The 27,882-nt window shown below is 41.0% G+C and overlaps 1 protein-coding gene across 1 annotated transcript; it reads left to right on the top strand.

The window, feature by feature from the left end:
* Window positions 1–149: 149 nt before the first annotated feature.
* Window positions 150–22,469, top strand: LOC133022879 (tripartite motif-containing protein 16-like). The gene is made up of 3 exons (XM_061089788.1): window positions 150–168; window positions 290–1,065; window positions 22,401–22,469. The coding sequence occupies exons 1-3, from the start codon at window positions 150–152 to the stop codon at window positions 22,467–22,469; spliced, it is 864 nt and encodes a 287-aa protein (XP_060945771.1).
* The last annotated feature ends 5,413 nt before the right edge of the window (window positions 22,470–27,882 follow it).

Genomic DNA, 27,882 nt, shown 5'->3' with positions numbered 1-27,882 from the left:
GCTGCTCCTGCTGATCACTGCTATGCTGGACCTGAAGATGTGGCCTGTGATGTCTGCACTGGGAGAAAACGGAAAGCTCTCAAGTCCTGTTTGGATTGTTTGGCCTGTTATTGTGAAAAACACCTGCAGAGTCATCTTCAGTCCCCTCCATGGAAGAAGCACAAGCTGGTGGAGCCCTCGGAGAAGCTCCAGGAGAACATCTGCTCTCGTCACGTCGAGGTGATGAAGATGTTCTGCCGCACTGATCAGCAGTGTATCTGTTATCTCTGCTCTGTGGAGGAACATAAAGACCACGACACAGTGTCAGCTACAGCAGAATGGACTGAGAGGCAGAGAGAGCTCGGGCTGAGGAGACAAACAATCCAGCAGAGAGTCCAGGACACAGAGAAAGACGTGAAGCTGCTTCAACAGGAGGAGGAGGCCGTCAATGACTCTGCTGATAAAGCAGTGGAGGACAGTGAGGAGATCTTCACTGAGCTGATCCCTCTGCTGGAGAAAAGAAGCTCTGATGTGGAGCAGCAGATCAGATCCCAGCAGGAAACTGAAGTGAGTCGAGTCAGAGAGCTTCAGGAGAGATTGGAGCAGGAGATCACTGAGCTGAAGAGGAAAGACCATGAACTGAAGCAGCTCTCAGACACAGAGGATCACAACCAGTTTCTACACAACTACCCCTCACTGTCACCTCTCAGTGGATCTACACACTCATCCAGCTTCAGGATCCATCCTCTGAGGGACTTTGAGGACGTGACAGCAGCTGTGTCACAGGTCAGAGGTCGACTTCAGGACATTCTGAGTGAGACAGAGACGGAGATTTTACAGATTGTGTCTCAAGTGGATGTTTTACTGCGACAACCAGAACCAGAGACCAGAGCTGACTTCTTAAAATATTCACAGGAAATCACACTGGATCCAAACACAGCACACAGAGAGCTGTTATTATCGGAGGGAAACAGAAAAGTAACATATATTAGTTACGAACTGAATTATTCTAATCACCCAGACAGATTCACTTATTGGCCTCAGGTCCTGAGTAGAGAGAGTCTGACTGGACGTTGTTACTGGGAGGTGGAGGTGGAGGTGGAGGTGGGGGGGTGGGCAGGAGTTCATGTAGCAGTCACAAGAATATCAGAAGAGCAGGACGCTCAACTGAATGTGTATTTGGATACAATGATAAATCTTGGTCATTATATTGTGATGGAAACAGTTATGACTTTTCTTACAACAACATCGCGAATGGAATGTCAGGTCCTGTGTCCTCCAGAGTAGGAGTGTACCTGGATCACAGTGCAGGTGTTCTGTCCTTCTACAGCGTCTCTGACACCATGACTCTCCTCCACAGAGTCCAGACCACATTCACTCAGCCTCTCTATGCTGGAGTTAGGGTTTATTATGGATACACAGCTGAGTTCTGTAAATGGCAAAATGGCTCAACAGCGCCCCCTGGAACCCAGCCCCCAGGTTTCCACATACCCGATTTTCACCAAAATCAGGCAAGAGGTGTATCGTTACTAATCATGAAAAAAAATCACAAGGGGCATTATGAAAAACGCAACAGGAAGCCCGCCATTTTGGATTTAGTGGCCAATTTGGCCATTTGGCTTTCATCAGATCAACTTCAAATTCAGATGAGTGTCATCAAGATGGAGAAAAAAACTGACTTAAAAAATCAACTTTTCGTCACACTGTCTGACCGTGGCGTGGCATCAAAGTTTGATTAAACGCCATCAAAACACGAGGTATTGTATCTCGGACATATATTGTACAATCAAGTCCAAACTAAACATGTCAGACTAGAGTCCCGGCCTGATGACATCTACACAGAAATCATGACTTTAAATCACATCGCCCCCTGGTGGCAACAGGAAATGTCTTGTCTTTTGCATGTCTTACACTTGGATTTATTCCTCCTCATCCATTGACCTCAACCATGTCAAACTGTATCAAATGGGTCTAAAGACATTGATAATGAAGACATAAGATTACTGTGACTTTTCGTCAAACACAGTATTAATGGCGTGGCATCAAAGTTCATCAACTCGCCGTGAAACGCGAAATTGCTGTAACTTCCGTGTTCATGGTTCCATCTCCCTCAAACTACATGTGTGTGTTAACATCCACCCCCTGAAGATATTCATATGGTTTTAAGAAATGGGCGTGTCAAAAAAACTGACTAGCGCCCCCTAAAGGTCAGCCCCAGCAACACGTTTGGCCGACATGTACAAAAATGGACGGGGACATGTGTCTTTTCATAACAAACACATAATTCTCTTGGATAGATATGCTAGACCAGGGGTCTTCAACGTTTTTCAGGCCAAGGACCCCCAAACAGAAACGGCTGAGAATCCTTCCCATTATTTAGACAGCTTCTCTCTGATCACCCGTGATCAGTTTACCAAAATAGTCTCAGGTTCTAAACCAACAACCTGTATTTTAGATCCGATTCCAACTAAATTACTTAAAGAAATTCTGCCCCTAATAGATAATTCGTTACTTAACACAATCAATCTGTCATTATCATCAGGTTATGTACCACAGTCTTTTAAAATAGCTGTAATCAAACCCCTACTCAAAAAACCCACCCTAGACCCAGAGGTTTTAGCAAATTACAGGCCAATATCTAATCTCCCCTTCCTATCTAAAATCTTAGAAAAAGTTGTAGCCAATCAGCTGTGTGAGTTTCTCCAGGAAAATAATATATATGAAGACTTTCAGTCTGGGTTTAGAACCAATCATAGCACAGAGACAGCCCTGGCAAAAGTCACTAATGACCTTCTAATAGCTTCAGATCAGGGACTTGTGTCTGTCCTCGTTCTGTTAGATCTCAGTGCAGCATTCGACACAATTGACCATCAAATTTTATTAGAGAGACTAAAACAGTTAATTAACATTAAAGGAACGGCCTTAAACTGGTTTAAATCTTATTTTGCTGATCGCTCCCAATTCGTTCAAATCAATGATGAGTCATCGGTGCGCACCAAAGTTAACCATGGTGTCCCACAGGGGTCTGTGCTCGGCCCAATTTTATTCTCATTATATATGCTTCCACTAGGAAACATTATCAGGACACACTCGGTAAATTTTCACTGTTATGCGGATGACACCCAGTTATATTTGTCAATAAAACCTGATCAAAGTAATCAATTAACTAAACTTCGAGCATGTCTCAAGGACATAAAAACCTGGATGACCCGCAATTTTCTCTTATTAAACTCAGATAAAACAGAGGTTATAATACTCGGCCCTAAACACCTTAGAGATACATTATCTAATGATATAGCTGCGCTAGATGACATTGCCCTTGCTTCCAATGACACAGTCAGGAACTTGGGAGTGATCTTCGATCCTGATTTGTCCTTTAATAGTCACTTAAAAGTAATTTCTAGGACCGCGTTTTTCCACTTGCGTAATATCTCAAAAATCAGACATGTCCTTTCGCAAAAAGATGCAGAAAAACTAGTCCACGCCTTTGTTACATCGAGACTGGACTATTGTAATTCATTATTATCAGGCTCCAGCAGCAAGTCGTTAAAGACTCTGCAGCTGGTCCAAAATGCCGCAGCACGTGTCCTGACGAGAACTAAGAAAAGAGAGCACATTTCTCCAGTATTAGCATCGCTACACTGGCTTCCTGTTAAATCTAGAATAGAATTTAAAATTCTCCTCCTCACCTTCAAGGCCCTTAATGATATGGCACCTCTTTACCTTAAAGAGATGTTAGTTCCATATCAACCTACTAGAGCACTCCGATCCCAGAACTCAGGTTTACTTGTTGTCCCTAAAGTCTCTAAAAGTAGAGTAGGAGCCAGAGCTTTTAGCCATCAAGCCCCACTGCTGTGGAATAATCTCTCACTTTCAGTTAGGGAGGCAGACACGCTCTGTTCGTTTAAAAGTAGACTCAAAACCTTCCTTTTTTATAAAGCTTATAGTTAGAGCTAATTTGTGCGATGTTCCAAATTTGATTAAATGGCAAAAACCCCTGATGATGCTAAGACGCACAGGGAATTTATGACACAAGACACACGGAGCTTCTCTTTCCTGCTTCTCCTTCCTTTTCTCCATATTTATCACATCAAGATAATTCTTATCTGATCAGTACATGTTACTAACTTGACCCCTTTTCCCGGAGTTTCTGTGCCTTAGCGCCCGCGGATGCAGGGCCACAGCTGTGGCCGCACCATGGATTATGATTGTGGATCGCGTGTCGGAGGTCGCAATGGTGGATCCAGTTCGGTGGATTCTGTATCGTGCCAGCTGATCGTCGTTGTAATGGAGGATCCTTTGTCGCGTTGGCATCGGATGATGAGGGACCACGACCGAGGCGGCAGCTGATAATGGATTCTAACTGGCGGCGGTGGACAATGACTGTGGATTATAGTGGATCCCATCCTGATGCTGGATCGTGGTCTTGCTGCTGGCCAGAGACTGTGATTGCAGCGGGACTGCCTGACACATAGTATTGAAAAATGTTTAGCCTAATGGATGCTGCTAAAAATCCTGATGATGTTTTCTTACACCTGACATCTATTGCACTTCTGTCCGTCCATATTTTTACCTGTGAAAAGGGTTTTTAGTAGTTTTTCCTTACTCTTGTTGAGGGTTAAGGACAGAGGATGTCACACAATGTTAAAGCCCCATGAGACGAATTGTTATTTGTGAATGTGGGCTATACAAATAAAACTTGATTGATTGATTGAAACAGGCGGAGAGATGGAGCAGGGACCCCCTACTATATATGTTGTATAAAATTGTGTTTTATATTAAACTGGGCCTAGTGCCATGTATAAACATAACTACCCTGATATTGTGCATTCAATAGTAAGCTATTCAAATATTACACAGGTTCATATATTCATGTTTTTAATTTAAACATGTGCAAGGTACAGGGTGGCCATGCCACTGCCATTTATAAACATACAGTGGGTACAGAAAGTATTCAGACCCCTTTCAATTTTTCACTCTGTTTCATTGCAGCGATTTGCAAAAATCAAAAAAGTTCATTTTATTCATGTTCATCAATGTACACTCAGCACCCCATCTTGACAGAAAAAACAGAAATGTCGAAATTTTTGCAAATTTCTTAAAAAAGAAAAACTGAAATATCACATGGTCTCAAGTATTCAGACCCTTTGCTCAGTATTCACTAGAAGCAACCTTTTGAGCTAGTAACTGTTAGGAATTTCAAACTTAAAACTATAGTCTGAGCTGACAGAATTCTTAATAATAAAGATACAAGCATTCCAATTTATATTTGTACTCTTAATAATAAAGATAGGAGTAGTTTTAGTTAGATATAAAGCCTTCATACAAATGATTTTAATAACTGTTGCTGCTTAGTGTTAATAATAAATCGTTTTACTTGTCTAATACTTAACTTTTTGGTATTAAAGCATAATTTCATTAGATTCATTAAACTCACACAGAGTTCCAGGAGCTGTCTGATAAAGTTCTCGAGGTCGGACAGGGTGACGTTGTTGACTTAATTCTGTATGTTGTTTTGGTTAAGTAGTTGCGAATGTTTACACAGTCAGGTTTGTTTTGAATTCGCTGAAACATAATAATCTTTTCTCCAATTGTAAACACCTTTGGCCGACATTGCCTCTGTGGTTCAAGGACTTTCTTGAAGTAAACAGGTTGCCTAGCAACTATAGCGTCATTGGGAGTGTCTCCCTGTTCTACTTCCGTATTCCAAATGCCAGGAGGATGGACTACGCGTGCGCACTTCCGAGGAGGAGGAACGAAGATCTACTGTATAAAATGGACAGACCCCGGATATTCGAGGCGCTCTGATACACCTAATGTACTGGAAGCCCATTGTTTTTGCCCTAACCTGTTCATCGCTTTCCTAAATAAATTCTTGATTGACTAAACTGAGTTCGGACCTTCTATCTCTTAAAGAATAAAAGATCACGCTTTAACAGATGGTGACCCCGACGTGATTCTTTAAGAGATAAGGAGAAGTTTTTTCTGACGAATTCCTGAAGAGAATCTTTTGACCAGAAAGACCGGAGACCCCAAGGTCGAGGCTGCTCCTGTGATTCTCCACATACTCAAACTAAAAGGTAAGCAGAAAACCTGTTTTAACAAATCCTGTTTAGTAATATAGGCATTGATATAGATTGTGAGTATGCGGAGAGGAGAAAGGAGGTAAGATAATATGTGTAGTGTCTTTGGGAGGCAATGAAGGGTTACAGCAAACCAATGTGAAATAGAGGAACAATGAAAAGTGATGTAAGAAACCAGAGGAAATAAGAGTTAAATAGAGGAACAATGAAAAGTGATGTAAGAAACCATAGGAAATAAGAGTGAAATAGAGGGACAATGAAAAGTGATGAGAATGAAATAGAAGTCCCAGATCTTGGCGCAGGATACACTAAATTGACGATTTAAACAACAGTTTGCAAATATTGCAACTTAAACTTTTTAGGGTGTGGTTTTGGGGAAAGGGGTCAGCCTGCACTAGGAAAGTGAGGGACCTAACAAACACATCGTTGTTTAATCGGTCCTAAAGATGGAGATTCAGGTAGCAGGATTGCAGTGGGATCTGGAGACGGAGTGCTGGTTCTGACGGGAACAGGTGCCTATCGGGCATGATACACTGTCGAATCGAGCCTGAAGCAAATTTTAAGAAGGGATCCGTGAAAATAATGTGAGCTGAACGCGCAGCGCTGTTATGACGAGACCAGACGCTTAACTGAAACCAGACACAGTTTTTGGATCGACCCTTAAATCAGAAGTTAAACGGCTGTGAAAATGTTGTAATTCTGTACGTAGCATCTTGCTTCGACGGGACCATGCTTAACTAACCAGAAGCAACGTTCGATCGAGCTTTAAATTCGCCGTGCGACATGGGTAATCAAATATGATGAGTCTGCACCAGCTTCTGCTCTGACGAGACTGGAGCTGGTCCACAGACTTTACCGTTGCCTGTGTCGAGCCTAAACATTTAAAGACACCTAGATCATCAAATATTTTTATATGTGAGCTCAATTAATTTGTCCTGTTTGTGTGTTTGTCTTAGGGTTTTTTCCCTCTCTCTGGAGAGGTTTTGTGTTGAATAAGGTTTAGGTGGTGTGAATGTGTGAGTGTCAGTGTGTGAGAGAGGAGTGTGTGTGTCTCTGGGAAAGAGAGGAGAGAAAAAGTGTGAAGGTCAAACGATTGACTGAGACACAGAACAAACTGACTAAGACAGAAAAAAGACTGACAGAGGAAAACGACTTTTTCCTTGAGAAAAATAGGAATTAGACTAGAAGTGGTATATGCCTGCCATCGGATATATGTTGTATGTATAAACAAAAGGAGTAAATGTGTTTAGGACTTGCCAAAGAAAGATTAAGAATGTTGACTGAAGGGTTGAGAGATGAAGTAAAGACGAGAAAGTTATGTGTAGGAGGAAGAAAGATCTTTAGGAGTGAGATGAATCTGGCCAGTGATATCTTGCTCTGAGATGGATAATAGAATGTAAAACTTGAGTGGTAAAGAAAGTAGGGGATGTGATGTGTGAAAGAAAGATTTTGTACGTGCACAAGAGGATGAAAAAAGGGAGATTTTGTGTTTTGGAGTGGGAAAGCTATCAGGGGAAGGCCAGAAGCCTTACAGCTTACAACTGGCGTTAAGATCACAAAGAGGCTTGGTTATTTGTTTCTCTGTTATTTGTTTGGTTGTTTGTTTGTTTTAATATTACTTCATTCAGAAGTAATGAATTCCAGAGGGAATTGTTAAAATTACACTTTTTGGCACAAAATTGTTGTTTCCGATATTTCCAATACATCTAATCTATTAGAGGAAAGAAGAAAGGTTCTGACCTCCAAAGTTCTACATAAAATCCAATCGTTTGATTTCTTATTAAATTTTTTACCTGACACAGCAGGGATAATAGTAAAGACCATTTTAAACTTCACAAGTTATTAATTTGATTCGTAATATAACTTCAAGGATGAGTGATTAACCGAATCACATTAATGTGTCCTTTAAAAGCCCATCTCTAAGTACAGTTAATGTACAATGTTTTTTCTTTTCTTTCACTGTTTTGTATTATAATTAAGCCATTTACACCCTTACAAGAGTTTCATCCACAACTGTGGCTGTGTGACAATGAAGATGATAACAATGTTTTTTGTTTTTTTAGTATGGAGAACTTGGTGCTCTGATGCAATGAGCCCAGTGAAGCTAGTTAGAGCTGGATCTGCTTTGCTCTGCTCAGGTTTGAGGAGAAGGGGAGATGTATCTGTTCTCTTTGGAATATAAATATATGTTCCACACCTTTTTCTTTTTAAGTCTGTGCTGCCTAGAATTAGATATTTCTTTGTTTTCACCTGTAGTTGCTTTTATGCCATGTTCAAAGCATCCATTTAAAAATTCAATAGTCAAGGCATGATATATCTATTTACAGTAGGAATTTAAACTAGAAGTTTGATTCACCCCCCATGTAACTCTTGTTAGACTCTGGAGAGTCCTAAAAATAAATAGTTTCACCATTAGGAAGACAAATAAATTAAAATTCAGTTAAAGGTCAGAGGTCAAATACACTTGAACTCATAGCCTGTTTCATCTTAAATGAAATGCAGAAACCAGAATACAAGTCCCTATGTTTAGACAGTTTATTGAATGCCAATTCAATAATTAGATTTAAATTTATTTTGGACCCTTTAACTTTCAAACTCTGGAAAGAAGGTTTTTATTTTGTTGTTTTGTTTCACCAGTTATCTTAACATCCAATGCTCTTAATTTGAAAGGTGATGTTAAGCTCTATTTGTTTTTTATTTCATCATGAAGGAAATTGTGGCAGAATAACTTTTATTTAAATTGTTATGTTCTGTTTCAGCTGTCAACTCTGAAAAGTTTGATTGAATCTCATGTCTCACACATTTGTCCTTTGTATGTGATTCCTGTTTTATCACAGGACAGTTTGACGTCAAAACTTCTGAATTATCGTGTTATGGAGCAGTCAATGAATTTTGGAAAAGGGTTTGAACTCAAATACTCAAACACTGTCATATCTGCTGCTATTTGAAATTCAAGTTGTTTAATTTCTTATTTTAATGTCCACTGATTTGGCCGACCACTTCTCAAAAGTTTAATTGAAAAAGTTGTCAAAAGAGGGTATGTATGTTTTGATTCGATTATTAGGGCCCGAGCACCGAATGGTGAGAGGCCCTATTGAAATTGTAAGGATTATTATTATTTTTCCGGCAAAAGGATGGGCTTTTTGAGGGCTCAAAAAGCTCAAAAAAGCTCAAAAAGTTATGAAACTTTGCAGTAAATTAGTAAGTGGTGAAAATTTACGTATTCTGGAGTAATTTGAAATGGGCGTGGCAAAATGGCTCAACAGCGCCCCCTGGAACCCAGCCCCTAGGTTTCCACACAACCGTTTTTCACCAAAATCGGGCAAGAGGTGTATCGTGACTAATCATGAAAAAAAGTCACAAGGGGCATTATGAAAAACGCAACAGGAAGCCCGCCATTTCGGATTTAGTGGCCATTTTGGCGATTTTTACTTTAATGTACTTGTCCCAGGGTTTTCATCAAATCAACTTCAAATTCAGATGAGTGTCATCACAACAAGATGGAGAAAAAAGTTGACTTGAAAAATCAACTTTTAGTCACACCGTGTGACCGTGGCGTGGCGTCAAAGTTTGATTAAACGCCATCAAAACACGAGGTTCTGTATCTCCGACATATTTGGACCAATCGAGTCCAAACTACACACATAAGACAAGGGTCCCGGCCTGATGATATCTACACTGAAATCATGACTTAATATCACAGCGCCCCCTGGTGGCAACAGGAAATGTCTGTTTTTTTGCATGTCTTACACTTCGATGTATTTCTCCTCATCCACTGACCTCAACCATGTCAAACTGTACCAAATGGGTCTCAAGACATTGATAATGAAGATATAAGATTACTGTGACTTTGCGTCAAACACAGTATTAATGGCATGGCATCAAAGTTCATGAACTCGCCGTGAAACACAAAATTGCTGTAACTTCCGTGTTCATGGTTCCATCTCACTCAAACTACATGTGTGTGTTAAAATCCCCCCCCTGAAGATATTCATATGGTTTTAAGAAATGGGCGTGGCAAAAAAACTGACTAGCGCCCCCTAAAGGTCGGCCCCGGCACTACAATTGGCCGACATGTACAAAAATTGAGTATGGCATGTGTCTTTTCATAACAAACAAATAAGTCTCTTGGATCGATATGTTAGACCAAACAGGAAGTCCGCCATTTTGGATTTAGTGGCCATTTTGACCATATTCCACATTTTTACTTTGACATACTTGTCCCAGGGCTTTTATCAGTTCATCTTTAAATTCAGATGAGTGTCATCACAACAAGATGGAGATAAAAAATGATTTAGGGATTGTTTTTTCGTCACACCGTGTGACCGTGGCGTTGCGTCAAAGTTCATCAACTCGCCGTGAAACACGAAATGCTGTAACTTCAGTGTTCATAGTTCTATCTCACTCAAACTACATGTGTGTATCAACAGCCCCCCCCCTGAAGATATTCATATGGTTTCAAGGCCGTGTGACCGTGGCGTCCCAGTTTGATTAAACGCCATCAAAACACGAGGTTCTGTATCTCTGACATATATTGTCCAATCAAGTCCAAACTAGACATGTAAGACAAGAGTCCCGGCCTGATGACATCTACACAGAAATTATGACTTGAAAACACAGCGCCCCCTGGTGGCTACAGGAAAGGAAGCGTTTACTGTCCAATTGAGTCCAAACTAGACATGTAAGACTAGAGTCCCAGCCTGATGACATCTACACAGAAATCATGACTTTAAATCACAGCGCCCCCTGGTGGCTACAGGAAGTGAAGCGTTTATTGTCCAATTGAGTCCAAACTAGACATGTGAGACTAGAGTCCCAGCCTGATGACATCTACACAGAAATCATGACTTTAAATCACAGCACCCCCTGGTGGCTACAGGAAGTGAAGCGTTTATTGTCCAATTGAGTCCAAACTAGACATGTAAGACTAGAGTCCCAGCCTGATGACATCTACACAGAAATCATGACTTTAAATCACAGCGCCCCCTGGTGGCTACAGGAAGTGAAGCTTTTATCCTTGCCACACAGAGGAAAACGCATCAAACGCAGAGACGTGCACCTGGTCATCGACCGCTCTCTCCCTCGACTGCAACAGGCTTCAACGTGCAGGTGCTCGGGCCCGCAAGTGCTACAACGTAGCCCTAGTTTTGTTTGTTCCTTTTTAATTATAAGCTTATAGAACCATTAATCTAAATTAGATAGTATCGCAGTAAATTAATCATTTTTCTGTTTGTTTTCCTTTCAAACTCTGAGATCTGGCCTTCATGTCTCTTCACAACCCAACTCCCATCCAGTAACAACTCCACCTCCTCCACCACGACCGAATATGCCCTGCGCCTGGCTTGGTACACTGCAAGCTAAACACCTGGCCGGTAGGCGAGTATCAATTCCACGAAAGGATCTTTACAAGGCTGAGATCCAGATCATTGACTCCTAAAATTGAAAAAGCCTCACTGACAATTGATGACAATTTTCTGGGAGTAGATCTGAAAAAAGCTGATATCTGAACAGCTTGCTCCTGTACCCTGTGTGGTCACACAGAACCGAATGGCCCTGGCCCCTTCTACCGGCAGGAAGGGTTATGTGTGTGCACTATGATAGGAAGTGATTGAAAGACATTTTTTCCAAACCGCCCCTGGTGGCTGAGTGGCTGGAGCCCTCCACCTCTACGCACCATGACATGACATGGCTGTAGACTCTGAAATTACTGAATAGATCACCATGGCTCTGAGGGAGGAAAACATGCCTCATCCTCCCAGCTGATCTGATGCTGGTGCTGGTGAAGCTGATCTGATGCTGAAGGAGATGCGGAAGCTGATGCTGCGAAGCTGTTTGCAGAGGACGAAGGAGATGATGATGATGAGGATGAGGACGGGTTTGCACTGGATGGGATAAAAATGTGCGGAGGTACATGAAATTCCCAGTAAGTGGTCACACTGATTTTAACGGTGTGAAATGAGGGTCTGTTAGGAATTTCAAACTTAAAACTATAGTCTGAGCTGACAGAATTCTTAATAATAAAGATACAAGCATTCCAATTTATATTTGTACTCTTAATAATAAAGATAGGAGTAGTTTTAGTTAGATATAAGGCCTTCATACAAATGATTTTAATAACTGTTGCTGCTTAGTGTTAATAATAAATCGTTTTACTTGTCTAATATTTAACTTTTTGGTATTAAAGCATAATTTCATTAGATTCATTAAACTCACACAGAGTTCCAGGAGCTGTCTGATAAAGTTCTCGAGGTCGGACAGGGTGACGTTGTTGACTTAATTCTGTATGTTGTTTTGGTTAAGTAGTTACAAATGTTTACACAGTCAGGTTTGTTTTGAATTCGCTGAAACATAATAATCTTTTCTCCAATTGTAAACACCTTTGGCCGACATTGCATCTGTGGTTCAAGGACTTTCTTGAAGTAAACAGGTTGCCTAGCAACTATAGCGTCATTGGGAGTGTCTCCCTGTTCTACTTCCGTATTCCAAATGCCAGGAGGATGGACTACGCGTGCGCACTTCTGAGGAGGAGGAACGAAGATCTACTGTACAAAATGGACAGACCCCGGATATTCGAGCCGCTCTGATACACCTAATGTACTGGAAGCCCATTGTTTTTGCCGTAACCTGTTCATCGCTTTCCTAAATAAATTCTTGATTGACTAAACTGAGTTCGGACCTTCCATCTCTTAAAGAATAAAAGATCACGCTTTAACATAACGCCATGAGTCTTCTTGGGAATGATGCAACAAATTTTTCACACCTGGATTTGGGGTTCTCTGCCATTCTTCCTTGCAGATCCTCTCCAGTTCCGTCAGGTTGGATGGTGAACGTTGGTGGACAGCCTTTTTCAGGTCTCTCCAGAGATGCTCAATTGGGTTTAGGTCAGGGCTCTGGCTGGGCCAGTCAAGAATGGTCACAGAGTTGTTCCGAAGCCACTCCTTTGTTATTTTAGCTGTCTGCTTAAGGTCATTGCCTTGTTGGAAGGTGAACCTTCGGCCCAGTCTGAGGTCCAGAGCACTCTGGAAGAGGTTTTCTTCCAGGATATCTCTGTACTTGGCCGCATTCATCTTTCCTTCAATTGCAACCAGTCGTCATGTCCCTGCAGCTGAAAACGTCCCCCATAGCATGATGTTGCCACCACCATGTTTCACTGTTGGGATTGTATTGGGCAGGTGATCAGCAGTGCCTGGTTTTCTCCACACATACCGCTTAGAATTAATGCCAACAAGTTCAATCTTGGTCTAATCAGACCAGAGAATAGTCTGGGAGTCCTTCATGTGTGTTTTTTGGCAAACTCTATGCAGGCTTTCATATGTCTTGTACTGAGGAGAGGCTTCCGTCGGGCCACTCTGCCATAAAGCCCAGACTGGTGGAGGACTGCAGTGATAGTTGACTTTGTGGAACTTTCTCCCATCTCCCTACTGCATCTCTGGGGCTCAGCCTCAGTGATCTTTGGGTTCTTCTTTACCTCTCTCACCAAGGCTCGGCTCCCAGGATTGCTCAGTTTGGCTGGACGGCCAGGTCTAGGAAGAGTTCTGGTCGTCCCAAACTTCTTCCATTTAAGGATTATGGAGGCCACTGTGCTCTTTGGAACCTTGAGTGCTGCAGAAATTCTTTTGTAACCTTAGCCAGATCTGTGCCTTGCCACAATTCTGTCTCTGAGCTCCTTGGGCAGTTCCTTCGAACTCATGATTCTCATTTGCTCTGACATGCACTGTGAGCTGTAAGGTCTTATATAGACAGGTGTGTGCCTTTCCTAATCAAGTTCAATCAGTTTAATTAAACACAGCTGGACTCCAATGAAGGAGTAGAACCATCTCAAGGAGGATCAGAAGAAATGGACAGCATGTGAGTTAAATATGAGTGTCACAGCAAAGGGTCTGAATACTTATGACCATGTGATATTTCAGTTTTTCTTTTTTAATAAATTTGCAAACATTTCTACATTTCTGTTTTGTTTCTGTCAAGATGGGGAGCTGAGTGTACATTAATGAGAAATAAAATGAACTTTTTTGATTTTTGCAAATTGCTGCATGAAACAAAGAGTGAAATATTTAAAGGGGTCTGAATACTTTCCGTACCCACTGTACATCTTGCATACAACACTGAGCTATTAAAGTAATTCACAGATTCATGTTTTTATTTTTAACATACATGTAGAAGAGACAGTGAATTCTCAAGCTATCTGTGGATGGCACACATACTCCCACATTAGTGAGATGTCGGACCCTGATGGGTAGCACACATGAAAGACATTTACATTCGTGAAAAAAAAAGTACCTCCGCGGACCCCCTGTTGAAGACCTCTGTGCTAGACCAAACAGGAAGTCCGCCATTTTTTATTTAGTGGCCATTTTCTACTTTTTACTTTGACGAACATGTCGGCTGAGTGGCTGGAGCCCTCCACCTCTACGCACCATGACACGACATGGCTGTAGACTCTGAAATTACTGAATAGATCACCATGGCTCTGAGGGAGGAAAACATGCCTCATCCTACCTTTGACGAACATGTCGTAGGGCTTTCATCAGATCAACCTCAAATTCTGGGAATGTCATCTAAATGGAGATATAAACTGACTCTGTCTATTTGTTTTCATCTCACGGTTTGACCGTGGCATGTCATTAAAGTTTGCAGAGTCAAATCAAGATGGTTGAGCTGCAGCTGCAATATTGGTCCCTAATGGGCAGTGTGAGACCATGGTTTGCCCGAGGCACAACTTTTCTTTCCCAGGGCTTAAGAGCTTGTTTATATGATATATATATATATATATATATATATATATATATATATATATATATATATATATATATATATATATATATATATTCATTGTTAATATGTTGGAAACTGTTGGAAACTAAAATTAAACTTACTGATGTGTCAATTAATGTTGAGACAACTTTAGTTCACGATTAAGAGTAAATGAGATGTGAAAGACAATCAATCATTTACATTTATTTACATTCAACTAAATCACATTTGTCTCAGTGGTATTATTTAAAAGACAACAATATTCACATAATACATCACTCACAACACAAAAGTGTATAAAAAACATTAACATTTGTGTTGTAGAAAATCAATGTACATCTGACAACATAAATCACATTTGCCTCAGTAAGACTTACAATTGGCACCCTCTGCTAATCAACTGAAGACAATATAGTATAAATATTTTTTATTGTATGACTTCTTCCTGCCGCATCCTCAAAGTATCCTTCAATTCCTATTTGTTGTTGTTAATTCATTAATCACAATCATTTCATCACATTTTTTTATATGATAAATGAAATAATAGTTTAACAACTTTACACATTAGTATTTGAATTACTGCATCAATTGTCAATCAATCCAATTTAATTTGCATTGCAAATGTGATTTCTCTGTGGGATTCATAAATCTTTCTTAAAGGACAAAAATATTCACATAATACATAACTCTGAACAAAAATGTGAAGGATAATCATTTGACATTTGTATAATACAAAAGCAATGTACATCTGACAACATTAATAACAATTGCCTCAGTAAGATTTACAATTGAAATGATAGTCCACAATCAGCTGGCACCGCGATCAGGATCCTCCACCACCATCAGATGCCACCATAGTCCACATCCATCGTTCGATCCACTGCCAACATCAGTATCCACCATCACGAGGGATGAAAGACAAAGACGATTGAATAAAAAATACTCTAATGCTATTAATAGACAGACACTTCCTTTTACTATGCATTGAATATATGACACTGTACATTGTATTTGTAACTAATTAACTACCCATTGCTGCGGAGTGTAGATTGCAAAAAGCATACCTTTATTTAACCAGCTGCCACAACGATGATAATCCAACACTACAAGCAGATGCCAACATAGTCCACAATCCATCATCTTGATCCACTGTCACCATCAGGATCCACCCTCATAAGAGATGACAGACAAAAAACATATGAGTAGAACAATGCTCTAATGCACAAAGACATGTCATTTTGCATTGAATATATTAAAGTGGACATTGTATTTGTAACTTTAAAAATACCTTTACTGCTGAATGTAGTTTGTAAAAATATATAATTTAGTTTGGTTAATGAAAGCAAATACTTAACTTCGTAAAAGAAGTTCAAAAATGTAAATTTAAAAAGCCTTTTATGTTAATGCCAAGTCATCAAATCAGGACACCGCAGGGAATCGAACCCTGTCTCCAGTAAACTGGGAATTCCTTCCGGAGCCTTTAGCTTTTTGACATCACAATCAAGGTATAGCCAAACCTGAATCATAAAAGCATTTTTGAGTAAACATTGTTTATTACATCAAACCTACTAAATTGGTTCCAAAAGATGTAGCTGCAAAATTAGTGCAGTTTTTAATATGAGATTATTGTTTGTCAATACATGTTAGAAATGCTTTTATGATACAGGGAAAAAAACCTTCAAGAATACAACCATTAAAATGACATGCAAAACTAAATATCAATGCAAGTAGATCAAACCAAGTTGTCCCGTAAAATAACCACTACATTGCAACCACCTACAGCTGTTCTACTCCAATGTCCATGTCCATCGACCTAGATGTAAAAGAACATGTAATCCCCTCGTGGTCACTAAAGTATGTTGGCGATACTACAGTTTCTATGTCATAAAATGTAGTTTTTATGTAGATATGGTCGATTAATGTACCCTTCTCAGTTGTTGCTTGGGTGACATGTTGGATATATCCTTTGTTTGCCATAAAGTTCGAAATATTAGAAGATTTCTCCTATTACAGCAACTGTAGTACTTATTGGATCTAACCAATAAGTTAACTTGGTCAGATTGTCTTTGAATTGAGACATAGGATAAGATGGCGGCCGATACACGACTGCTATCAGTATCCTGGATGTTGTGTAGTTGTACACTAAACATTCCAAACTCAAATGTGGCACTTTGATGACCTCATATGTTAAACTATCTAAACTATACATGCCAACTCCACTATGTGTTTGTTCTTCTAAGTTTGCCAATGTGCGGTTACTGCTACTATAAGACAAACTACGTGGCTGGTTTTGAAATCTGTAACCTTGAATCTTTACAGATTCGCTTGAGAAAGCTTCAGGCAGCCATTTTTCTGTAACAGCAATACAGTTAAGCTGCAATTGCTGCGTACATGACACCAAATCTGTAATATGTCGGCTTAAATTTTGAACATTCATCAAAAACAATGTGAAACTATGCGTGTTTGCATTTGTAAAGCTCTGCCTTGAAATACTTTCGACCAAGAAGGGAGACATGTTTTTAATTGCATCTTTAATGTCATCCTTGCAATATGACCTTGTCTTCAAAATCCTGTATAACCAACCCTGACAAACTTTTAACACGGCTTAATGCCACATATGCCTGTCCAGGTGCAAAGATTCTTTTGAGACACAATACAGCCTCATCAACGGTTAGACCCTGTACTTTATGTACAGTACAAGCCCAAGCAAGTTTCAGTGGAAATTGCCGGCGCAAACCGCCCTTAGTGGTTACCCTTTCCTCCTCTGGTCTAATACCAGTAGAGCCCATCTCAACTGCTACAGAATACGCACAGCGTTTCCTAATCTCTGCACCGACCTCATTGTAATCAAACTTAACATACACTGTGTCAGGGAAGTTTCTACTATCACTCGGGTAAACAATATGGGTAACAGTGCCACATACTCCATTTACCAGTCCGTCTGCTACGTCTACATTCTTAATAAGCATAACACAAGCATCTATTCCCAAAGCCAGTGATTCATCCAAACAAGTATTCTGTGCTCTTGAATGATGCCCACTCATCAACTTCAACTTGCCTGTTGCCTTACAATTCCCAAAATCTCGAGCCTTGATCTCGACAAAATCAGGACAAGTCTTTGCAAGTTGGACAACATTATGCTCATTTACCTGTTTGTTGGTAGAAAATATGTGTAAAGCAGAGCTAACTTCACCAGTTTCACAACGTTTCAAAATGTCAATGTCACCAGCTAACATTGGGGTCCCTTTTGAACGAGTTCTAACTCTGTTCAACAACTGAGCAAACGCATCATCTTGTTGCCTAACAACCGTTTTTCGCTCTATTTGGCCCGCAACGAGTTCACCTTCTCTTCACCTAGAGGTATGTAAGGTAAGCGTACATCCACCCCAATGCTTAAGGCACTGTGAATGGTACTTGCATGTAAATTGTGGGCAGCTATCCCAATCGGAGCTGTCAACAACACACAAATATCGTCTGGTTGACGACTCACTGTGGACAATAACCTTGTTGCTTCGTATTGAATAGCCTTTATTAAATGGCTTTTACCAGTACCTGCACCACCTGTAATGAACACGTGTAATGGGTCTGGCTTCTCCCCCATTACCTTAGCTAAGCACCACTGCCTAATCTGATAAAAAATACGCATCTGTGTCTCATTCAGAGATCTTAGTAAAGCCACACCATCATTTCGACACATGACGTTAACTCTCTTTTCTAAATGGGCAACTTGCTCCCGAGTCACTGCTAAATCTGGGATGAGATCAGTGTGCTCATCCACTACCTGATTCTCATCTGCACGCAACTGTACACACTCTAAACGGTCCAGTTCTGCTTCTGGGCACAAGTTGCACCAGGCGTCTTCAATAATGCCATCCCTATCAATGGTGTTTTGGATGTTATCCAACACATCTGCATCCATTTCACATGAACTTCTGTTTACATCAACAACTGACTTGACTGAATGCAGCCATCCGTCATCTAAATTTACGTAGCCTCCTCTGTAAAACTCTTCAAATGTCAAAAAACCTTCTGGTCTCAGCTGCACATCGATCCGATAAGGCAAAAACAATTGTAGAATGCTCTGATGAAACAACTCTGGACTGAACGGCCGGTTGGGTTCAAGTTCTTCTCAAAATAAACCCACAATCATTGCTCAATGCAATCCTATTTGGGGACCGTTCATTCTTTGACAAAATACGATACTCTGACGCAAACGTTGCCAAACACATATCATTAAAAGTACGGTCTTTTGACCTACTCTTATACCTGTCAACCAAGCTAGTCATCCACATGTCTTCTGTGCTGAGGTCCTTTGTTGACGCCTTCTGTTTTAAAACACTTAAAGGCAAACTCATTTTAACAGCATTTTCCCCTACTGGCACAAATATGACCTTTCTTGAACACTCCTTCAGATGCATATTTGCTAACCTATATACAGCCTCCTGAGCACAAACATCTCTGTTGTGTAAATACACACTCCCTAGATTTTTTAACGCATCTTTTGCACTAGCATTACCCTCCTTGGCAGCTTCCCTCTGTGCATTTGCCCATAACATTCCCATTTCTCTCTCCCCTTTCGAAATATAGGAAATGATGTACACAACACAAGCATAGGCATCAACAACAAATTGGATGTCAATATTTGCATTCAATATTTTGAGCATGACTTTGCTGTAGTGATTAATCCAGATCGCATCAATCCGCCTCTTCAAAACCACCTGTTTTCCTACCATAACACATACAAGCAGCTTGAAAATCTGCTTGAGTTATACCTAGGGATGAGCGAGTACAGCATTATCTGTATCTGTAAACCATATGAATTATCCGTATCCGTATCCGTACTCGGAGTGGGCGGGGCCGAACCCGGAAGTGGGTGTGATTTAACCCGGAAGTGGGCTGGTTCAACATAACTTTCTTTTTTAACTTTGAAATTTTTTTATGATTTTTTTGTTTTTTATAAATTTATTTCCACACCAGGTGTGTGTGTGTGAGTGAGATGCGAGGGACGTTCACTGTCTCCCGGAGAAACGAACACTCTGTGTCCCCAGCACAGAAAGACGCGATCCACATTCGTTCACAAGTCACACAGACTGGCCTTGCTATTTTCACCTTACATTAACACTTAAAGTTTAGTGCAGTGTAATTGTTTGCCGTGATAATTAAATGCCAGTGTGATAATAAATGACAATTTCAAACCATACAAACTGTCATGTTGTACTGTATTTAATAGAGGTTTACTTTACTGTAAAGTAAGTGTAAATGTAAAGTGAAAACAACAAAACCAGTCACCATGACCCGTGAACAAATACAATTCACGTCTTTCCATACTAAAAACACAGAGTGTTCATTTCTCCGGGAGACAGTGAACGTCCCTCGCATCTGCACCGCTCCTCTACTGAGCCAATGCAAGTCTCGTGAAAAATTTTCCAAAGACTCGTACCCGAAGACCCAGTCGGGAAATGAACGAATCATTTCTGCTTCCTTGACTGAGCCTATGGAACAGTCCCGATGCGCAGTGAACCTGAGTGACTGAGAGACAGAGAGCTGTTCTGTGAGTGAGTGAGCAGAGCCGTGTGTGACGGGAGGACCGCTGTGACGCTGTGTGAGGATTTTCATTCAGTCCGAGCACAGATAATGACTCTGATTACTCGTATAATAATCGTACTCGGCAAAAGTGCTTTATCCGTACCGGATACTCGTTTCAGCCGAGTATCCGGCTCATCTCTAGTCATACCTACTCGCGCAAACAACTGTTGGACAGATTGACCATCTGCTTTACCATCCGAAATAGCAGCCTTAAGATCATTTAGGATTTTCACTGCATCCTCCTTTCTCATATCTGACTTTGCCTTTTTGCATGCACAAGATACCAAACTATCTTCTGCATCTACCTTACAAGTACAAGGTTCTTGGCCATCATCTGCACCAACGCAACGAGATATAAACGTTTCCAAAGATGGCAACCTAGGAAAATGGAAACGACAAACTATACCTTTCTTCTTACACGTTTTGGAGTGACGCTTTGAGTGTGTTTGCACAGCTGTAACAATCTCTAACAATGTCTCATCCTCTGTAGGTAATTCACAAGTCACGTACTTATCAATAAATGCAACTACCTCCTCATCTGTATTTCTATCAACGACAGGTGCATCCTCTATCCAAAACAAACCATCAATGTGTGGTGAGCCACGTTGCTGGAATTCCACACGATAGTAATAATCAGTGATCTTACCAATAGGATTACATGGAGACATCAAAACCTCCCTCAAAAAACAATGCCATCGAAAATCAAACAGTCTTGCCGCAGTGACAGGATTCCGACGTAAAAGTTCACACCTGTCCGCCCATTCTAGTTCCTCGACCGTTTCTGTTCTACCTTCCTGTGTCAAAATACTAGTCAAAAGGTTCTTCCACCGCATATCAGCACAGGAAAATGAGGCAAACCACGTAGGAATACCAAGTTGACGAACACAAGCCAACAGCTCATGTTGTGCTCCCTGCCAAAAAGATGGGGTACCTCTAATAGGTTTAAGAAATCGAAATCCGTCATCATATTCCAACAATCTCTTTAAACCCTCCTCATTATTCAATAAATCTCCAGTAACTTTTTGGAATTTGCCACCTCGTCCTTTCCTCAATGCTATAGATACACACGACACAACTTGATGTACCTCTGACATATACAGAGCAAAAAAGATATTGATTGAATATTTATTTAAGCCTCGGAAGACACATTGAGGGATAAGACCCTCATTTTCAATGGTGCCGAGGGTACAATAAAAAAGTTGATACATTAAAAGTTAATACATTGAATAAATAGGAATGAAATAAATATGCATATATATATACACAGTAATACAAGGTATAAAACAATTCGTCAATAAAATACTATGGCAAAGTCAACTAGCAGTTACAGTCATTGCAGGAGAAGTCAGCTGTACATGAGACCAGACTCGAAAACTCTGTCAATGAAACAAATGAGCGCAACTTTAAAGATTTTTGGACCTCATTCCAGATGTAGGGGGCTTTATAATAGAAAGCTGTCTTCCCCAAGTTGGTCTTAACACGAGGTACATACATTGAAAGCCAGCTCTGGGAGCGAGTATTGTGGGTATTAGAATTCCAGCTGATGAGAGAGGAGAGATATACTGGCATTAGCCCAATGATTGTTTTGTAAATATAAATCTTCCAATGACCATCCCTTTTTTCAGACAGGGCTGGCCAGCCAACCTTGTTATAGAGAGTACAGTGGTGTGTGCCATAGCGGTCTCCTGTGATAAAACGTATATACTCCACATTCTGCGCAAAAAGCCCATCAGCATGTAAGATGCGATTATTAAAATAGCGTGACAATGTCAACCGATGTTGACGAAAATCTCGATACGTAGGGCATCCTTTTGGAAACAAAAAAGGGAAACATTTGGCCTCATTTGTATCATCAGATAACAGTCGCACAGGATTATTCCCTTCAGCTGGAGCCAAGTTCAAGACATTGTCAAAAGACTGATCCAGTGCTTCCTGACCAATGTCCACTGGCATCAGATATGTGTCCTGATACATACAATGCTGTTGTCTGTCATGCAGGAGCTCGTCCTCACCATTATCAGCAGATACTTCAGCACCATCTCCAGTGGAACCAGTGTCCATTTCTGACACATCAGAATTTGTTTCTTTACAAAACCCATTCAACCAATCCTCATTGAACACCACATCTTTATAATGCACATTAGTGTCTTTTAACAACTTCAATGCCTTTCGGATATGCGTGTCATCAACAAATTGATACTCGTAATGACCTTTATAAGTAAGCTTTCGCTTCAACTTCACTGGCAACAATGATCCTTCCATACTAGAACGTGGCAACAAATTGCTAGTTTGCACAATATTTGCTGGAACACACGTTATAGGACCATGGACTCCATTTTGCCCACCTTTAGGTAACGCCAACATCTTCATGAACGGAATATTTAACGCGATTAAATGCTGCTCTAAACTATTCAAACACGCCAACTCAGCCGGAATGGGATCAACAACCATATTATTCATTGCACATTCAGGAGGCAATACCCCTTTGTTAATCTTACCATGGCAAGTGTAACAGATCCACAACTGACTTCTAGGTGTATCCATCAACCGACATGGCAATAAACAATCCTTACTGCATTTGTGCAAATACTTCTCATTGATACATTTATCTGCAAGAGAAGCCATTGCAGTACTCTTATTATAGTAATCTCTTTTACAATGTAAAACTTGATGACAAAATAACATTCTATGGCAGACACAACACACAAAATCAGGTCCGTCTTTCACTTTATCCAAAAACTGCTGCATAACAAAGTCAATTTCTTTTGACTTAACTTTTTTTCCCTGCCTTTTACGTTTGTTACCTGCTGCAACTAGGGATGGGTATCGTTTGGTTTTTATCCAATACCGGTTCCTAACCGATACTTTTAAAACGATACCGGTTCCTAAACGGTGCCTGAACCGATACTTTTTTCAAAAAAGTGCACAAAATGATACTTGACCAAGAAGGGCTTTTTTTATTGCCAAATATATTAACTGTTTAAAGTAGATTATAAATATAAATAAATACAAAACCCTTTTTAACTTAAAACTATGAATAACATACGAACTGTTAACAAAAGTTTACACTATACTTAAATAAATAAAAATAAATACAAAACACACACACTCTGACTCGTGACTCTGACTTCGGTGCCTGAGCCAAATGAAGACTGAGGGTCGCTTTTCCATCACTCGGAGACCCCCCCCCCCCCCCCCGTCTCCGCGGCTTTTCTCGGCGTGGTCTTCGTTCCTCCCGCCCCCGAGCCTTTCCAAGCTGACCTGGAGCAGGTCGCGACGCAACGCCAGGGAGGAAATGCGCCCGGCGGGGGGGGGGGCAGCCAGCGCCGGGGAGAGGTCTCACGAGGAGATCCCCCCCCACCCCCCACCTGCACGGAAGCCCTGACGCACGCGGGGCGCGGGCAGCGTGGAGACAAGAGTCTGTCCACCGGGGGTCCGCGGCCGCGGGGGCCTCCGGGGGCCCGGCGGGAGCCGCCGCTTCCCTTGAAGGAAGGAGCGGAAGTGTGAGGAGGCGGGACGAGCGGAGACCTCAGGCTTCGATTGGCTCAGGCACCGAAATGAGGCACCGAAATCTCCGTTGCATTTCGGTCCGGATAGGTACCGGTTGTATTGGAACCGGTTCCATATTGGAACCGGTTCTCAGTACCCAACCCTAGCTGCAACACGCATCTTATACTCATAATTTACATGATATTCCGTTCAATTCCTGGTTTTCACACTTTGCCTATGCATTGGATTAGACCAATATTTACTTTTGTTTATTGCCTTAATGTTTAACCTATGCAACGCGTTTTCCTTATATTTCCCTATGCTTCTTTCCTTAACCTTCTGCCTATGAACAGTATTTATCTTGTATTTCCCTTTGCTGCTTTCCATAGCTTTCTGTCGATGAACTACATCATCCCTATATTTCCCTATGCTGCTATCCTTAGCTTTCTGTCGATGAACTACGTTATCCCTATATTTCCCTATGCTGCTCTCCATAGCTTTCTGTCGATGAACTACATTATCCCTATATTTCCCTATGCTGCTCTCCTTAGCTTTCTCTTGATGAACTACATTATCCCTATATTTCCCTATGCTTGATTCCCTAACTTTCCGTCTATATGACTTGCTGTCATATTTTTTTATGATCCCCTTATTAACATTTTGACCACTAGGTCTACTATTTGTAATACAGATGTCCCTTCTACACATGTACTTTGTCTCAGAGGCATCCACCTTACACAATCCAACGCAAACCAGTTGTTCTCTGTTTTGTACACAAACCACTTGCTCGAAATGACTATCATCACACTGCTTCAAATATATGCCTTCGTCTGACACCTTATTTTTACAAGTATACGTTTGCCAACTCTCACCACTATAGCAATATACATCCACTCCAAAAGCATTTGCCGTGGCTTGGATTTCCACATTCGTGGCACTACTTCCGACATACTTCACTTGCAATTTGGTAATATAATCCACCATTGACAAGTACTGTTTTTCCACTAACTTTATGAGATCTCCACTTTCCCTCTCTATATGCCTTACTACAGCTCGCCTTATCTTCAAATGACACTTCTGTGAGCCACTAATTACTTGAGTTACTGCCCTGAAGAAACTATTACCATCCTTCACAATACTCTCTGTCTTGCAAACAACACCTAAATACCCAGACACGTTGGGTCCTTGTACATCCTGCTTCTCAAAGTCAATATCACACTTGTTGCAGAATGTTTTTGCAACTTTTAAGGATAACGGCTTAAATTTTAAAACAATATCATCACTGCTAGACAATGTAGTACGTTCCTGTTGTTGTATAACATTCACAGTATCACCTGTTGTGCAATAGGAGTAGACTTGACGTTGGCTAATTATTAATAATCATGAAATATGATTATTAAAATAAAAATTATCTATCAAAAATAATTAAATTATTAATTGAAGATGATCAGTAATCAAATAACAATAAAACCACTAATGAGAAAATAGGAATTATCAATTAGAAAGTACAAGCCATCAATTAACAATGATAAGGTTATCAACCAAGAATAATGAAAATAATTAGTCAAAAACAATAAAATCATCAATTTAAGAATAATACTATCTATATTAATAATTGAGAAAGGGGGGCACCACCCTGGTTTCCCAGGGACCAACGATGTCAAACTATAATTATCAGTCTCATAATGATAAATGTCAAATTAATAATGTCAATATTTTAATATTAACGATTACTTAATGAACAGTTAAGGCTTCTAAGTTCGAGCACAGGCAATCATAATCCAGCTGCAATCACACACTTATGCACAAATAATCACAGACTACAGATACTTTAATTACAAAAGTATTTATTAAAAAGGGGAAATAAAGTTATAATGTTATTCAATGATTTATCATTTTAACAAGCTCCGATATTTCAAAGATAAACACAGCAGCACTTATCACAATTTAGAACACGCATGTAACCTCTGGTCCATCTATGTGTCTCTGTGTGTGTGTATCTGTCTGTGTCTATCAAAGTGTGTGTGTGTGTGTGTGTGTGTGCGAGAGAGAGAGAAAAAGAAGGGGCGTGGCGATGACGCGTAGTGACATCACATCTAAGATGGAGGCCGATCATGATTCGTGGAATCAAGGCCTAAAAACTCTCAAAATGGCGGATTGACTACAAAACAAGATGGCGGAGCCGTTATGAATTTAGAGCCAGGATGGGAGGAGAGAGAGAGCGGAGGCGTGGCAATAATAGACTCAAAATGGTGGGTTAACTTGCGTTATTCAAGATGGAGTCTATGTTAATGACACCATGTGGCCGGAGCGCACACTGGTGGTCGTCACATGAATTACACAAAGGAAATTTTAGACAGAGAATTCTTATCTCTGCTTGGCTTTGGGGGCCGAATGGTTTCCAGATGTGTTCAGCCTCTCTAAGCATAGATTTAACTATGTGACATGACCTGTATTATAAATACAGGTCAGAAGTGTGTATAGGTCGATTTAGAAGGAGAGAGAGAGAGAGAGAGAGAGAGAGAGAGAGAGAGAGAGAGAAAACATGTAAGGAGAGTTCAAAGAAGCTCTTAAAAATACGCCTGAGATGAGTTAACAGTGATTCACCCCTCAGCCCTCAAGCGAGCGTTGTGGGCCGAGGTTCTGATCGGTGAAATCACTGCAGACTCACACATACGTTAACATTGCGGGTCGGAGGCGCTTCTCGCGGCCCTATTTACTGCAACACAAAACATTGCGATCAAACCGGAAACCGGAAGTAGCGGCTCGGAGTAGTGGCCGGCTAAAACAATGGAACACGGAAGTTCCATCAACAAAATACACTCAAGTATTAAATCAACACGCTACATATTAAAACTAACATCTGCCCAGACAACATAAGCCTCTTACTGTGACCGTGATTTCGTGGGTTGCATGCGCATTGGCGCGAATCCCCGGAGGTTCAGTGAATCGCTTGAAGTCTCTCAGGCGGGCTTTCGTGAGCACCGCAGCTGGGCCGGAGCCGATCCGTCGTGCTCCGTGGCGAGATGAGGTTTCGTCTTCTTCTGCAGCAGCGGAGATCGTGGTCACTCACAGGAACGTGCGGCTGTTTGTTGCCGTTGTAGATCGTGTGGAGAAAGAATAAAGTAAAGTCCGTGTGGAAAAGGAAACAGTCTGAGATCGTCCAGCGAGCAATTTCCTGTTTGATCTTTCCAAGTTAAAACAGGAAAAGTCCTTTCCAAAATAAAACGTCAACTAAGGTGAAAGAAGAAATGAATGAAATTAATTGAAATGAATAAAACAAACGTCTTATCGCCTCCATTAGCTTACTGGGTCGACTATGAAGACCCCCGGGGGGGGGGTCTAGTGGCGACGTCAGCATCGGAGGAAAGAGAGAGATTTCTGTGATTCCAGGGGTTTTGTATCCCTGGGAGGAGGCCAGCCTCCTTGGAGGAGGGGTCAGGGGTCAGTGTGGCCTGCGGCCAATGGAAAGGTCAGAAATCAAGTCTCAGGGAGCGGCTTGCAGTGGGGTCCTTCACAGGACCCAGGAAGTGATCTGCTGCCACATGGAGATAACAGCTCCATGCTGGATTTCTAATGTAAGGGGTTACCCGAGCCTGGCCTAAGGTTTTACGACTCTTTGTTCTAAGTCAGGACTCTACCCCAACACACCTGCATTTAAAACTATACAACTTCATTGTGAAACTGTAGCTACATGCTCACCATCTAAACAACCACCCTTACCCTGCTGCCTTAAATTATAGCCTGTGAAGTCAACTTTGCCCATGAAGCTGTCGGACACAAACAACTGTCTCAAAATGATTGCCATTACGGTTCTCCAAATAAATCCCCTGATTTGACAACACATTATATCTACAACTTTATTCAAGCCAGCGCCCTTCATTAAAAGTGAAAACATTTACTCCTAAACAATCTGCTGCTGTTTGAATCTCAATCTCTGTGGCCCAACTACCAACATACTTTATTTTCGAGATGCTCAGGTACTCTGACA

The sequence above is a fragment of the Limanda limanda genome, chromosome 17 (genome assembly GCF_963576545.1).
Source record: "Limanda limanda chromosome 17, fLimLim1.1, whole genome shotgun sequence".
Classification (NCBI taxonomy): Eukaryota; Metazoa; Chordata; class Actinopteri; order Pleuronectiformes; family Pleuronectidae; genus Limanda; species Limanda limanda.
The sequence above is the reverse complement of the archived record's forward strand: the minus strand, read 5'-3'. Positions and strand labels throughout refer to the sequence as shown.

Coding starts and splice junctions, on each gene's coding strand:
- LOC133022879 (XM_061089788.1), top strand. Junction 1,066..22,400: donor CTGGACGTTGTTACTGGGAG/GTGGAGGTGGAG, acceptor TCTGTCATGCAG/GAGCTCGTCCTCACCATTAT.